The sequence below is a fragment of the Oryx dammah genome, unplaced genomic scaffold (genome assembly GCF_014754425.2).
Source record: "Oryx dammah isolate SB20612 unplaced genomic scaffold, SCBI_Odam_1.1 HiC_scaffold_14, whole genome shotgun sequence".
Taxonomy (NCBI): Eukaryota; Metazoa; Chordata; class Mammalia; order Artiodactyla; family Bovidae; genus Oryx; species Oryx dammah.
Window position 1 is genome coordinate 49,414,874 of NW_024070198.1, and position 13,614 is coordinate 49,428,487.

The window sequence follows — 13,614 nt, forward strand, 5'->3', positions numbered from 1 at the left end:
AGGGGAGGTCTGGATGCCTGGAAGCAAACCACGCCTCTGTGTGTGTGTGCACATGTGTATGTGTGTGCATGTGTGCGCACATGTGTGTGTGTGCGTCCACGTTTGTGTGTGTGTGCACGTGCAGTGCCACAGTCCTGGTGAGAGCACAGGGGCGCCCGTCCTGGATGTAGTGCTGTGGTCGCAAGGGCAGCAGGGCAGGCAGGCTCAGGAGAGGGGGCCCATGACCTCAGGGAACTGGATGCCGTCGCCTTGTCCCTTCAAGCTGGAGGGTGACTTTATTTTCCACAGGATTCCTGTTCAGTATTTACTTGTGTGCGGCTCACACCCCAGACAGTTTTCATCCTAACTCCAGGAGGCAGTGACGTGGTGGAGGCCCACGAGCAGGTGCCCGGGGCCCTTGCTCTGGTCAGCCCGGAGGTGCAACCTCGGGAGATCCCTCGGTGTCTCGGGACTTCGGTCTTTCCATCTGCAAAGTGAGAGGGTCCTTTCTAACAGCTCAAAGTGGATGGACTGATGGAACCTATTTAGGAATGAATCAGACGGGGGCCTAAGGAGCAGTGCCACTCGAACGTGGCTGAGATGTCAGTGGAGAGGTGTGACTCTCAGTGAGATGAGCTCACTGCAATTCCACTGCGTTTGGTGTTCATTCTCCTTGGTGGGATATCCTCTTACTGAGAAGTTAGTTTAACAATTAAAAGCCAAAAATGCTCTGTGGCGTTTCTAATGTCTGCGACCCCAGGTTCCACCTCTGGATGCCCCACCCACCCGTCCCCTCCCCTCCCCCATCCCTCTCCTCTCCTCCCTCCCTCTGCTCCCCCTCCTCCTTACCCCCTCCCTCCTCCCTCCCCCTCCTCCCTCCCCCCTCCCCTACCCAGTCTGCTGCTCCAGGGCCCACCCTTCTTGTTAGATGTGAATCCTGGGAAGCACCTTCTTAACTTCTTCTGAATATTAAAGATGTAAAAGGTGAAAAGAAAGAATTGGCACATAACAGAGGCCCACTTTCTAAGTACTGAGAAAAAGCAAAAGCTCAGCATAAGTGACAGTCTCCCACGTGTAGGAGGGAGCTCTGAGGCCATGTCTGCATGTGACCTCACGAGACACTTGACCTCTGTGGCCTCCCAGCTCCTGGAAGAGCCCTTAGCATCTCCAGGCGGAGGCTCAGCATGGCACCGTGCTTGGGCCAGATTGTCCACCTGTGGAGCCAGCATCCATCATTTCTCCAGACCTTTTCCCCAGAAAGCACCTGTCTTTACTCTCTTTCAGAGGAGAAGCAGCACGTCGATGGAGCCAGTTTAAAGCGTGAGTTCCACTCCTTGTGAGCGTCGTGGTCCACAGACTGGGAGAGACTTCCTGCACTTGGACGCAGCCTGACCTGTGGCTTGGAGGTGGTCCTTCTATGACCTCGCACCCTTGAGATCTAAGATTGTGCTGTCAGTAATGCAATGTGTGTGTGTGTGTGTGTGTGCATGAGTCTGTGTGTGCACACACACGTGCTCTGTCAGAAGAGGACACACAGGGTTGAGCTCTTTTGAGGCACTTATAGATTGACGTACTGGGTAATGAGCCGGGCAGCCAGGTGAGACCGTAATAGACAACACTGTATAAAAGAAACACAAACTGCATTGCCCAGGAGCAGAGGGAGGTCCGCTTGCGTTGTCTGCAAGTGTTAGGTTCACTTCATATTTGTGTCAGAAGCGTTCAACTCGGGTGCGGGGGACAGAGGCAGCCAGACCAGGCTCGATTCCCTAGGATGAATCGAGAGAAAGACTGTAGAATCAGACAGACGTGCTTTTCTCTGGTGGGTGCAGGTTTTCCGCTGGGCAATGCATGATTAATCAACACTTGTCCAAGAAGCAGGCATCCTTTCTGTTGTCATTAAAGCCGCAGCTACATATTCACTTGGACAAGAAATGGGGCCAGTTCACCGCCTTTCCATCTGAGCTTGAAGTCAGGGTCTGTGTCTCAAGTCCAAAGCCTGGGTGAGCCCTCCCTGCATTCTTTTGTCTTGTACTAATGACCGCATCTTCTGGACACATTTGTTGTGCTCAGAATCAAATGGCAAACAATAGGCTTGCACGAATAAATGCCGCCGTGGAGCCATGGATGAGCCCCCAGAGTGAAGTCTGATGGAGCGTGTGATGCAGACATGGAGAAACGCCCCACGGTTCCACTCCCCGAGGGCCTGCCCAGCCCCGTGTGTCCCTGCCCAGGAGCAGCAGTTGTGCAGCCTGGCTGGCTGGGCTCCCGGAGTGTGCATTCGAAACCCCTCGTGTTTGTTTGGGGCGTCCTGATTCTCACCTTGCACACACGTCTGGAGCACTTTGCCCGCACATCCCAGACTCTCAGTCACAGCTTTGTAATTTTTAAAAGGAGGCAAACTCCACAGGAAAGAGAAGCATGTAAATATGTACCAGTGCTTATGAAGTCATTAGTATCTGTATGTAAGAAGGATGTGCATTGGAAGGGGAAAATGGCTCAATGAATGTTTTAAGTAATCCATGTACCAAACTGCATCTCGAAACTGCATGTTCCCCAAAGCACATACGGAGCTGAAATGCCAAGTCTTCTCTTCAGATACCATTGTTTTTGTTCATGTATCATAGGCACCTTCTGTTCATCTGCTTACAAAATCCAGCATTTCAGGGTTTGGGCTTTTGAAAACAAAAAGAGAGAGAGAAGAGAAAAGAAAGAAAGAGAAGAAAGAGACAAATATGAGTGTTTGTCACTAATTCCTGCCAATCCACTGAGCATCTGAAGAATTCAAGTATTTTAAAATAATATGCATTTTCTAAATACTAGAATGTACCTTTTATTCAAAACCAGTGGACTGGGTTGAATTGAATATTTAGGCTCACTATTTAGCTCTTCAAATAGAGGAAGTGTCACGGAGAGGTTGAAACACAGAAATGTTTACTGTGTAACTGAGATGTGTGCAGCTAACAGTTATCACCATACACAGTGTGCACAGTATCCAGAAACACACGTACTTTCATTTGTCCAAACTGGAACTCACGTGCACAATATCCAGAAACACACACACATGCTTTCGTTTGTCCAAACCAGAATCCATGTAAACTGCAGCTTCCTTGTTGACACAGTGTGTGTACCTCATTCCCATGGTCTCAAGCTCCAGTTGCTGAAGGACCGTGGCTTTTCCTTAAAGTGCTCAGCCCTCGAGGAACCTGTAGCCTTCAGGACACCCTGAGTGCCTTACACGGCTGTGAACACCAGTGCTGGCAGTCAGGAAAGAGGGCGTGCCGGGAGTGGGTTTGGAGGTGTTGGACATTAATCTATACTGACCATCACTGCGTCACTGACCTTAAGATGGACTGTATGTTTTAACACAGTAATGGATTTACGTTCAGGCTCAGGAAAATCAAGCTGTACATATAGGTATCAAATCGTATATTTGTTTACTGTGTATTTTTTAAAAGCTTTATTGTAAATTTATGCAAACACGAATGAGGACTTGTTTTCTCATGGCGATGCGCCAGGCGGTGTTTGTGTTCCCTGAAGCAATTCCTTAATAACCACACTCTAAACACGTGATACTCTGTTCAGTGCTAAACAGTATTCAGAGGCCTAAAATAGGTTTGTATGGTGATCAACTACAGAATTTTACACATATTTTTGTATTGTGATTCCTATGATATATACCAGAGAATTTTTACTCATTTGTAAATTATTGTACAGTTTTTAATAAAGATTGTTTTAAATCTTAGAATATCGAAGTTCTCCACCTCACAAAGTATTAAAGTCTGGACTTAGCGGCTGCAGTAGCCACTTCTGTGCAGTGTCCACTCTCTGAATGGTAGTGCGTCTGCCCACACCAGAAAGGAGAGCCTTCTGAGCATTGGGAAGGGAGATCCGGGCGTCTCACATACAGCCTCGTCCTAAGTCATGGGGCGGGCGGGCGCTCATCTGGAGGACAGGCTCTGAGGTCACCTGAGGTCAGCCACAGGGGAGGCCTGCTCCTCAGCTGTTTGTCAAATGAGAAGCAAGGGAGAAGTCAAGTCCCTGAGAACAGTGAATTTCTGCGAGTAAATAAGAACATGTTTCAGTGGCAGTGACCCCACACAGGTGAGCACAGGCTTTTGGATCTCTTTGGGAAAGTGGGAACCCGAGGTGGGGCTGGGACGAGTGGCAGGAAGTGTTGATTGAGCTCTGCAGGGCTCTTTTGCCTCCTGCTGTCCCAGCTTATGCTTTGAAATCCCAGCTGTGGCTGCTCTAACAGAAGCAAAGGCTGGGATGTCTTTTCCTTAGAAACCAGTCCCCCGCGGGGCTTGACGGAACAGCACTGTCCTGGGAGGCTGGGCGGGCTGGGAGACCTCCTGCCAGGTCCCACCCAAACTCAGAACTTGCTTTTTAAAAACTAGGTGTTTATCTCTTTGGCTACGTTGTGTCTTAGTTGCGTCACAGGGGCCTGGTTGCTCTGCAGCATATGGGGGCTCAGTTCCCCTACCAGGGACGGAACCGTGTCCCCCGCCTTGCAAGGCAGATTCGCAACCACCACCGGAGCACCAGGGAAGTGCCCGGAGTCTGTTTTTACAGGCAGTCAGGATCAGCTTCCGTCGTCGCATCATCCCCACCTCCCCCGCACCCCACCACCACCCCTGCTCTGCCCTTCCAACTCGCCAAACGTTTGAGTCAGAGCCTCCTTGCCTGACTTGGGATCGTCCACAGGGCTTGGAAATGTGGCTGAAGTTTTGAAAAACTGTTTTGTTTTTCTACCCCGTGCCTCTTCTCCTCCAGCCCTTCTGCAGGTTGAAAGGGAGGTCAGAACCCCGTTGCAAAGCGGCTTTGCTTGGGCAGAAAGCGCGCCCTCAGCCCAGACCCAGCGCTTTCAGCACCCGCCGCGTGGACAGCACCGGCTCCGCGGGGGCGCCCGGCAGGGCTTGGGGGTGGGGGTTGGGGGTGGAGGGCGGGCAGGGGGGAAGGGGGGGGGGGAGCGCCGGGCCCGGGTCCGCCCCGTCTACGCGCAGCGCTCAGACCCCGCCACTAGAGGCTCCGGGACCGGCCGCCCCTCGCCCGCTCCCGCAATGGCAGCGAGGCGGCCACAGGAGCCCGCAGGGGCTCTGCCCGCCTGCAAGGGGGCGCGGGACACTGGCAGCCCCCGGGCCCGCCCCAAGCTCGGCGGAGTCTTCCTTTGCGTGGAGGACGCCTTTGAGAACAAGACTCTGTCGCTGGACGCGCTGGGAGGCAGCCACCGGGCTCCGAGAGGCGGAGGGCCCTACAGCGGGCCAAGCGGCTACCCGTGGAGTCCCAGCGAGCCAGGTGGAGACGGCTTGGGGGCCGCGGCGAGTCTCCGAGAGGGGCCCAGCGTGGCCCAGGCCCACGGCCCACAGCAGGTAGTGGCCGCGGTGCGGGGGCTGCAGGCGGCGGGGCCGGTGAGCAGGGGACGCGGGCTCTGCCCCTGAGGCGCAGCGCATTTACCCCAGAGGCCACCCCAGGCGCCATCCAGGGGCCCGTCCTCTTCGGAGAGCCTCCAGCCCCTCCCCGGGGACGCGAGCGCTGGCCGCGGGCGGGGCCTCTTCCTCCCGACGGGCCGAGCTAAGCCTGGACCTCCCCATCCTCCGCCCGCTCCCCAGCCCGCACCCCCGAGGCCTGGGCTCCCCTGCTCTGCTTGTCCTGGTCTCGCACAGCTCTTTCTCTGTGTCTCCTGGTCTCTTTCCGTCCCCTCTGTGTCCCTGCAGCACCCCTTCTGTCCTCAAGGCTCGCGGGGCTGGCCCTGGACAGTCTCACAGGGAGGTGTCTCCACTGTCCAGCCCCAGGGTCTGGCGCTCCCAGCCCTGCCCTGGCAAATCCTCGAAGGAGCCGAGCTTTGGCCCGAAACATCTTTCAGGACGGAGTCCAGCTCCCTGAGATCCTCAGCCTGGACTTGAGGCTGGACTCGGTCCCCGTGGCCTTGGGTGCCCTGGGTCATCAGGGAGCTGGTGTCGGGCCTCGGCTGGCCAGGGGCGAAGCGGGGCCTGGCAGATCATTACCGGACCCCTCTCCCTGTCCATCCCGGGCGGGGGAGTGGCGGGGAACTTTGCCCACACACTGGCCAGGACCGGTGGCAACCGTCTTTCCACCCCCACCCCCACCCCACTCCGCCTGCGTGAGTTCTCCTGCCGCCTCCGCCGGAGCTGGTCAGCGGCCTCAGCGCGGGCCTAGCCGGAGTTGCGGGCAGCCTCTCGGAGCCGGGGCGGGGCGGGGCTTGAGAACCAGGGAGCAGCTGCGGGCCGGGGGCGGGGCCGGGGGCGGGGCCGGGGGCGGGGCCGGGGGCGGGGCCGGCCACCGAGCTGCGCGGCCCGGCGCGCTCGCACTTGGACGCCCGCCGCCCCCACGTACACACCCGTGCTCCGTGGGCTTCCCCGCGAGGCCTAGCTGGTGCATCCCCCGCCGGGGACCCCCAGGCCGCCCCGCCCCGAGCCGCCCGAGCCAACGGAGACGGCGGCGCCGGCGGGAGGAGCAGAATGTCCTTCCAGGGCAAGAAAAGCACCCCCCGGATCACGGTGAGCCCCGCCGCCCGCTCCCGGCCAGCCCGGCGCCTCCCGGCCCTGCTCCGGGCGGGGCCTGGCCCCTGGGCCCCGGGAGGACCTTCCCGGCCCCGCGCCGGGTCCCCTTCCCTCGGCGTCCGAGCCCCCCCGCCCCCCGCCTCACCTTGCGCCCTGTCCCGGCGCTGCCACCTCCTGCCCAGCTCCTTCCCGCGCAGCTGGGGGGCCCGCGAGCACCGCGCTGGACACCCTCAGGGAGCCGGCTCCCCTGAGACCCCCTCTGCGCCCGGGGAGGGCTCGGGCCTGGGGGTGGGGGGGGGCGGGGAGACCCGCTTCCTAAAGCGCAGATGCGCCTACCCCCCTAACCTCGCGGGGCCTCTCTCGAAGCTCCGCTCGGAGTTGGCGGGCAGCGCGGCCCTTTGTTGACAAGGCTGGTCCAGCCGCCGGCCTCGGGGGCAGAGATGCCATTCCCGCGCAGCCCGCCCCTCGGCCGCCCCCTGTGCCGCCCCCGCCGCACCGGGAGCTCTTTGTCCCAGACAAAGCAGCTGAGGCCGGCGCTCAGCCCCAGCCCCGGGAGCCCCCGGAGCCCCTGGCCGCCTGGAGCCCTCCTTGGAGCTGGAGTTTGGAGGCCCTCGGCCCCGGGTGGTGGTAGGGAGAGTGCTCCCTCGTCACTGAGCGGACACCCAGGCAGCTCGGCTCCCTGGAGAAGACCCTTTAACACCACACGCCCCAGGTGGGGGAAGTCCGACTGTCCACCTAGGGCTGCCAGGAAACAAAGCCGCCCCTCCAGGCAGCCCGGGAGCCCAGCTGGGGGAGGGAGAGGGGGAGGGCGAGAGGGAGGGAAGTGCCTGGGGGCCGGGCAGCCTGCTCCTGGGAGCCTGCGATTGAGCCCCAGCTCTGAGCTTGGCTTCAGGGGAGGGCGCGGTGGGGTTCCCAGTTCACATCCTGAGACACTCAGGGAGGAAGGAAGGGGTCCTGCCTCAGGACTGGCCCAGATTCTGACCTGATGCACGAAGCCAGCAGGGCTGGGCAGGGTGGGGAGGGTGGCGCCCCCCCCCCCCCCCGGGCGGGTCAGAGGCCAGATGGCCAGGTCAGGAGACTGTCACCCCGGTCCTGAGGGCTGCTGCGTTCCCCCCTTGGCTCCAAACCTGGGAAGGTGCCCAAGTCTGAAAACTGGGGGTTGAGTGGGGACTCAGACCACCATCTTCCTGCCCAAAGCCTTCCCCTTCCTCTTCTTGGGTGTGTTTGGGTGGAGTGGGGACCCTGCAGGAGGAGGCAGCCAGGCTCTGCTGCTGGCTCGGGAGCTGGGCGAGGTGGGTCCTTGTGATATGACCGGTCAGGGCCAGGCCTGGGGCCCAGGGGGCTGGGCAGTGAGCCCCTGAGGACCCAGCGGGGAGAGGCCCCAGCAGCTGGGGCCAGTCCACGGGGTAGACCAGAGCTGGCGGTGGGGCACCCAGTAGGTATTCTCAGCTGTGAGGCCCTCATTGTTTCTGGTGCGGCCCCCAGCCCAGCAGGACAGCCATCTAGGTGACTCGGGGAGGAACGGGTGCGGCAGTTCCAGTAAAGTTGAGCTATGGGCGTTGAAATGTGAATTTCATATAATTTTTATGAGTCTCAATATAGTCTTCTTATGATATCTTTCAGCCAACACGAGATGCGTAGGGCTGGGGATCACGTCTGGCCTGTGGCTCGTCAGCCACCCTTCTGTAGGCTCTGGGGCGGAGGTTTTACTTTGAGTCAATAGAAATCTGAGAATTCATCCCAAACTGTTAGAGGTTAATAAGAATAGAGTGATGTGCTCTGGCTCATAAGCCGTGAATTATTTATCCCCTCAGCAGCCTGAGAGAGCTGCTAAGTGCCCTGCACACTTCCGTCCTGGCTTCAGGCTGATGCTGGGTTTAGAACCAGAGCTCCCAGCTGGAGTCCCAGCCTGGCCTCTGGGGGCGCACCCAGGAGCCCCGGGCCGGGGCCAGACCCCCGTGAAAGAGCTGTGGTTCTGGCTGCCCGAGCCCCAGAGAGTGTGAGGCTCAAGGTCGTGGGGAAGGCGCCGCAGAGCTGGGTCCTCACCCGTCATCCTGCTCTCAGCCACCGCCTTCCTTTCTGTGCTTCTCGCCATTTTGCTCCACTGAGGCCCGGCCGTCATCCCGCACCCTCCACACCCCATGACCAGCCCCCCATCTTCCCTCTTTCCCAACCGTCAGAAGTGGACCGATCGTGGCCCAGCTCCGTGCCACGGGGTGCCCCTAACAGCCGCACTTCCTGACACTGTTCACCTCCTTGGAGCGAGCAGAGCCGCAAGCACCCCAGTGTCTTCCTGTCCTGCACCCCCATAGCCTCTCTGTCATCAGCTCCTGCCCTCCGACTCTCAGCCTCTCTGGAGTCCGTCTCTCGTCCACCCCATAATCCCAGCCAGGGGGCCCCCCCATCTCATCCAGACACACGGACACCACTGCAACCATGACCTGTGTCTGTCCTTGAGCATGAGGCCACTTTCTACCCAGGCCACTGTGATCTCTCTGCAGGCACTTAGACACAGCTTGAGGCACCAGTGGTGGCCCGCTGACCCCCCAGGCCCAGCACGTCCCGCCCCAGCCTGCCACCCCCCATCCTGTATCAGCCAGGCTCTTCTCTGCCCCAGGCCTTTGCGCGGGCTGCTCGCTGGCCTTGGGCCTGAGTCACGGCCACATCAGCTCCTCAAAGCGGCCCTTCTCGGTTCCTGTGGCAGCCCCAACAGGTCCCTCTGTGTGCTTACGAGTGTCACCGCCTGTGACGGCCGCGTGCGTGACATCTGTCTCCACCCACTGAGATGCGGCCCTCCCGCGGGAAGGCCCTGCCTGCCGGGGCCTGCTCTAACCCCCGCCTCCCGGCACCGTTGCAGGCCACAGAGATTCTGGAAGGAGCGTGGCCTGACTGTCAGCTGGAGCCGCCTCTGCAGGTGGTCAGGGAGGGCCGGCCTTCCAGGCCCACAGGGCCAAGCGAGACGTGGCCCACCTCCCCCTCCGCATGGGCTTTAGAAATTGGGCAACGCATGTGCCGGCGTGCCCACGGTCAAATGCGCAGCTACGTGATGGCTTCGCCATGGTGATGCGGGAAACTGGCTGGCCGTTTGCCCCGTGTCTTCGGTGAGGCCAGACCGCCTGACTGTGGGTGTGGGTCACGCGCAGGGACTGTGGGCAGCCACCTCCGAGGCCACGGCCACGGGGTGGGGTGGCCACCCTGCAGGCTCTGTGCTGGTCTCACACGCACAGACCGTGTCCGAAGGACACATACAGACACGTGATCCATCGTGACTTCAGAGGGAAGCTGGTGTTCAGTGTATCGCTGGGTCACTTGGTTTGGAGCAAACTTGCCCCTGTTTATTTGCTTGTTTTGGACAGAGTGACCGCCTCCTGATCAGAGGGGGGAAGATCGTGAATGATGACCAGTCCTTTCACGCTGACCTGTATGTGGAGGACGGCCTGATAAAGTGAGTTTCTGCCTCTTCGCGGTCCCCTGTGTACACCTTGCTCACACGCTGCCTGGAAGCTTGCTTCCGGGCGAGACCCGCTTGAGTGTCTTTCTCTCCCACAACCTCGTTCCCTGGAAACAACTCCAGCCCCTCTCGTGCCTTCAGCAAGGCCTTGGAGAACAGGACGAGTCTTCCCGTTTCTCTGTTATCACAGCTTCAGTACCTGTGGGCTTACAGTAGGTGCTTAATAAATGCTTATTGACCACACCTTTTCATCTCTCTGCTCGTGTCTGTCAGGCAGCTCCAGCCTCTGGTCAGCAAGGCTGCGCGTGGACACCTCAGTGACCAGCTCAGGGTGGGGTCCTCCGTGCTGGCTGTCCGGAGCCCCTGGGGCTGGCTTGTTCCCCAACAGTGTCAGGGGCGGGTCCAGTGAGGCCTTGGCTGTATTGCCCTTCGCTTCCAGGACAGGAGCCCAAGGGCAGGCGTCCCAGCTCCACAGCCTTGACAGGGGCCCCCTTCACATTCGCTCAGGGGTCTTCTTAACCAGCGGATCTCTGTTGCTTTCAGGCAAATTGGAGAAAACCTCATTGTCCCTGGGGGCATCAGAACCATTGATGCCCACGGCCTGCTGGTCCTGCCAGGTGGGGTCGACGTCCACACGCGGCTGCTGATGCCCGTCCTCGGCATGACCCCCGCCGACGACTTCTGCCAGGGGACCAAGGCCGCCCTGGCGGGGGGCACAACCATGATATGTGAGTGTCGTCCTTTGGGGCGGGGGTGGTCTGTCCCAACTTTGGGCCTCTGGCGGGTCTGCGTATCACAGCAAGCGCTTTCCCTGGTGGAGTTTTCTCAGGCTGTTTCTCTTTCTCTCTCTTTTTTTTTAAAAATATAATTAATTAATTTATTTTTTGAAGGATAATTGCTTTACAGAACTTTGCTGTTTTCTGTCAAACCCCAACATGAATCAGCCGTAGTTCCTCTTTACTGCGCTCCCTCTGAGAAGTGCTGAATGGCTGTGTCCAGCCCAGTTCCTCAGCCTGAGTGTGTTGCCTGGGCCAGCGCTGGGGCACTCCTGGGGTTTCCACGGGGATGTGCCCATAGTTGATTATTTCCTGGGACGCCAGCAGCTGGCCAAGGTCCTGGTTTGGAAAACCCAAGTGCCTTGGACAAGTTCAGGGGTTTCATTGCCTGAAGTGTCAGACATTTGCTCCTGAACCTCACTCTCTCTGAGGCTTGGTTTGCAGAAACTCGTGTCCAGAAGAACTAAAGATGGTGGAGGTGATGTTTTAGAGAAAGGATGATAAAAATACTGTTATCCGATCAACAACCCCCAGAGGCCCCGTACCAGGTGCAAGCACCGTTCTGATGTGCCTCAGCTCCGTGCATGGCAGAGAAGCCCAGTTCACAGCTTGTGAGGGGTTCACTTCCCACTGTGAACTTGCTCGTGGTCAGTTCAGGAGCCCAGACAGGAAGCCAGCGTTTAGCCCCTCTCCTTCCCTGAGACCCATCAGCTCCACAGCACCAAGGGCAGGCGCCTCTGCTCCGGCTGGACCTGGTCCAACCCTGGCTGCACCACGGCCTGGCGGTGACCTCAGGCAGTGCATGGTTAAACGTCATGCTTCCCTACACAGTCAGGCTGGAGGCAGGGGATGGGAGGGTGGAGTGAGAGGGGCCCCTTGGTTGCCAGGCTGCACGTGAGCACACGGCGGGCACTGCCACTGCCTCCTTGGAAGGGCTGCTCCGGGTACTCGGGCCAACTTCACAGGCCCTGGCCCGAGTGGCTTAGTGAGCTACAAAGTGGCCAGACCCAGCAGTGGGCTGCCCCCGGGTCTGACGAGGGAGTGCTCGTTTCAGGCCCTTTGTCCTGCTGGTCACGGGGGGCCCGAGCCGAGTGGGATGCCCTCCTGGCTGCATCTCCTGCTGGTGCTGAGGCGGCCGACAGGCTGTGAGGATGGGGGTGCTGCAGGCATGGGCTGGCCTCCGTGGGGCTGCAGCCTTGAGCGCCTGCAGGACGGCGTCCTGGGTGTGTGACAGAACCCTCGTGAGGGGTGTGCAGGGAGGCATGACGTCTACCTGTAACCCCGGGTGGGCGTGCCTTCCCACCGGCTGCCCCTCCCAGCTCTCTCCCCACGCCTGGCAGAGGTTGTGCGTGGGGTGTGGGCCGTGGCCGCGGGGCTGCTGGCGGGGCCAGGGGGACAGTGCACTGTCCCTGTGCTTGCCCTGGTTCTCCAGGGTGGGAAGGGACCCTCCACGGTGTGCATGGTTGGGGAGGCACGAGGGAAGCCAGCCCCACGTGCCACTGTGGGCGGGCTGACAGGTTCAGCACTGTGGACAGCACCCCACCCCGCCCCCGCCCGCCAGGAGTACCTCACTCAGGCCAGGCTCTTTAGGGGGCGTCCGCTGGGGAGCGAGGTCCTCCTCTCTGCTCAGGGAGAGGCTGGGGACAAGGGGCAGGACGGATGGACAGTTCCCAGCAGCCCCAGCCCCGCATACGGCTCGAGGTCTCTCCTCTGCTTTTCTCAAACATGCCTCCTGGTCTCCTGGGAGCGTGAAGCCACTGTCCCTTGGAGACCCACGCGGTTCCGGTGGCCAGAGTGGGGGACTCAGCTGAGCACGCTGTCCCTGCAGTGGACCACGTGTTCCCCGAGGCGGGGGTGAGCCTGCTGGCGGCCTACGAGCAGTGGCGGGAGCGAGCGGACAGCGGGGCCTGCTGCGACTACTCCCTGCACGTGGACATTCCCCGCTGGCATGAGAGCACCAGGGAGGAGCTGGAGGCCCTGGTCAGGGACAAGGGTGAGCAGCAGGCCGGCCGGGCGGAGGGGCGGCTGCGGGGCCTGCGCTTCTGGGGTCGGGTGCACGCTGCATCCGTCCGACTCCAGGGCAGGCGGCCGGGCGTGGGGTAAGTTGGACAGGAGCCCTTCAAAGGTCTGCTGGGCCGAGAGGTCAGCTGTGCCCACACCTGGGGGTCGCATCCCGGGGCTGTTCTCTTCACAAGAGGACACAGGGTCATGGCTGTCAGCACGGTCCCCTTGTGTCTTGGGCCTGGAGGAAGGAAAAGCATGATAAGCCTTCTTAGCCCTGAAGATCCTCTAGAAGGAGGTGCCTTAAAACCCACAGTCCTCTACTGCTGCCTCAGCAGAAACAGGACGGTTTATAAACAGGCTTAAATATTTTTTTAAATCAAAAGTCCTGAAGCTAAAACCACATCAAAGTTTACAGTGGATTCACAAGAAAGTCAGGTGGACGTTGTAACTGACCTCTGGTGATCAGCGTTGAGTGTGGTCTCAGCTCACAGCCGGGAATGGAAGGGCCGGGTCAGAGGGGCCGGCAGGCATGGGACCTGGGACGTCAGAGTCCAGGCCAGGCCGGGAGGCTACTGGTCTCAGCCTGGGAAGCGGTGCACACCCGACGGAGGCAGGAGGTTCCCTCCAGAGTGATGGACATCAGGCCCATGACCTTTGGCACTTAGGAGCCCTCACCCGGGGGCAGGCGGGGGCCTCAACCAGGCAGCAGCTCTGCCTCCTGGGTCCTTCCCGACCTGGCCTGGGGGCCTGCAGCCTGGCGGCTCAGAGCAGAGGTGCAAACCCGGAACCTGCAGCCATCACCCCACCCCTGAGCTGCTGGGGCAGGGCCAGTGATGGGGGGCCGTTAGTGACGGGGAGTGATGGGGCAGGGGGTTAGGGGCAG

The 13,614-nt window shown here is 60.0% G+C and overlaps 1 protein-coding gene across 1 annotated transcript in view; it reads left to right on the forward strand.

Annotated features, from left to right (window-relative positions):
- The first annotated feature begins 6,311 nt into the window (after positions 1–6,311).
- DPYSL4 (dihydropyrimidinase like 4) overlaps positions 6,312–13,614 on the forward strand; it is a 14,724-nt gene continuing 7,421 nt past the window's right edge. Inside the window, exons 1-4 of the mRNA XM_040254818.1 lie at positions 6,312–6,497; positions 9,857–9,945; positions 10,495–10,679; positions 12,556–12,720. Of these exons, the coding sequence (XP_040110752.1) occupies positions 6,459–6,497; positions 9,857–9,945; positions 10,495–10,679; positions 12,556–12,720 (478 nt within the window). The 5' untranslated portion in view covers positions 6,312–6,458. The remainder of the gene's footprint in view (positions 6,498–9,856; positions 9,946–10,494; positions 10,680–12,555; positions 12,721–13,614) is intronic.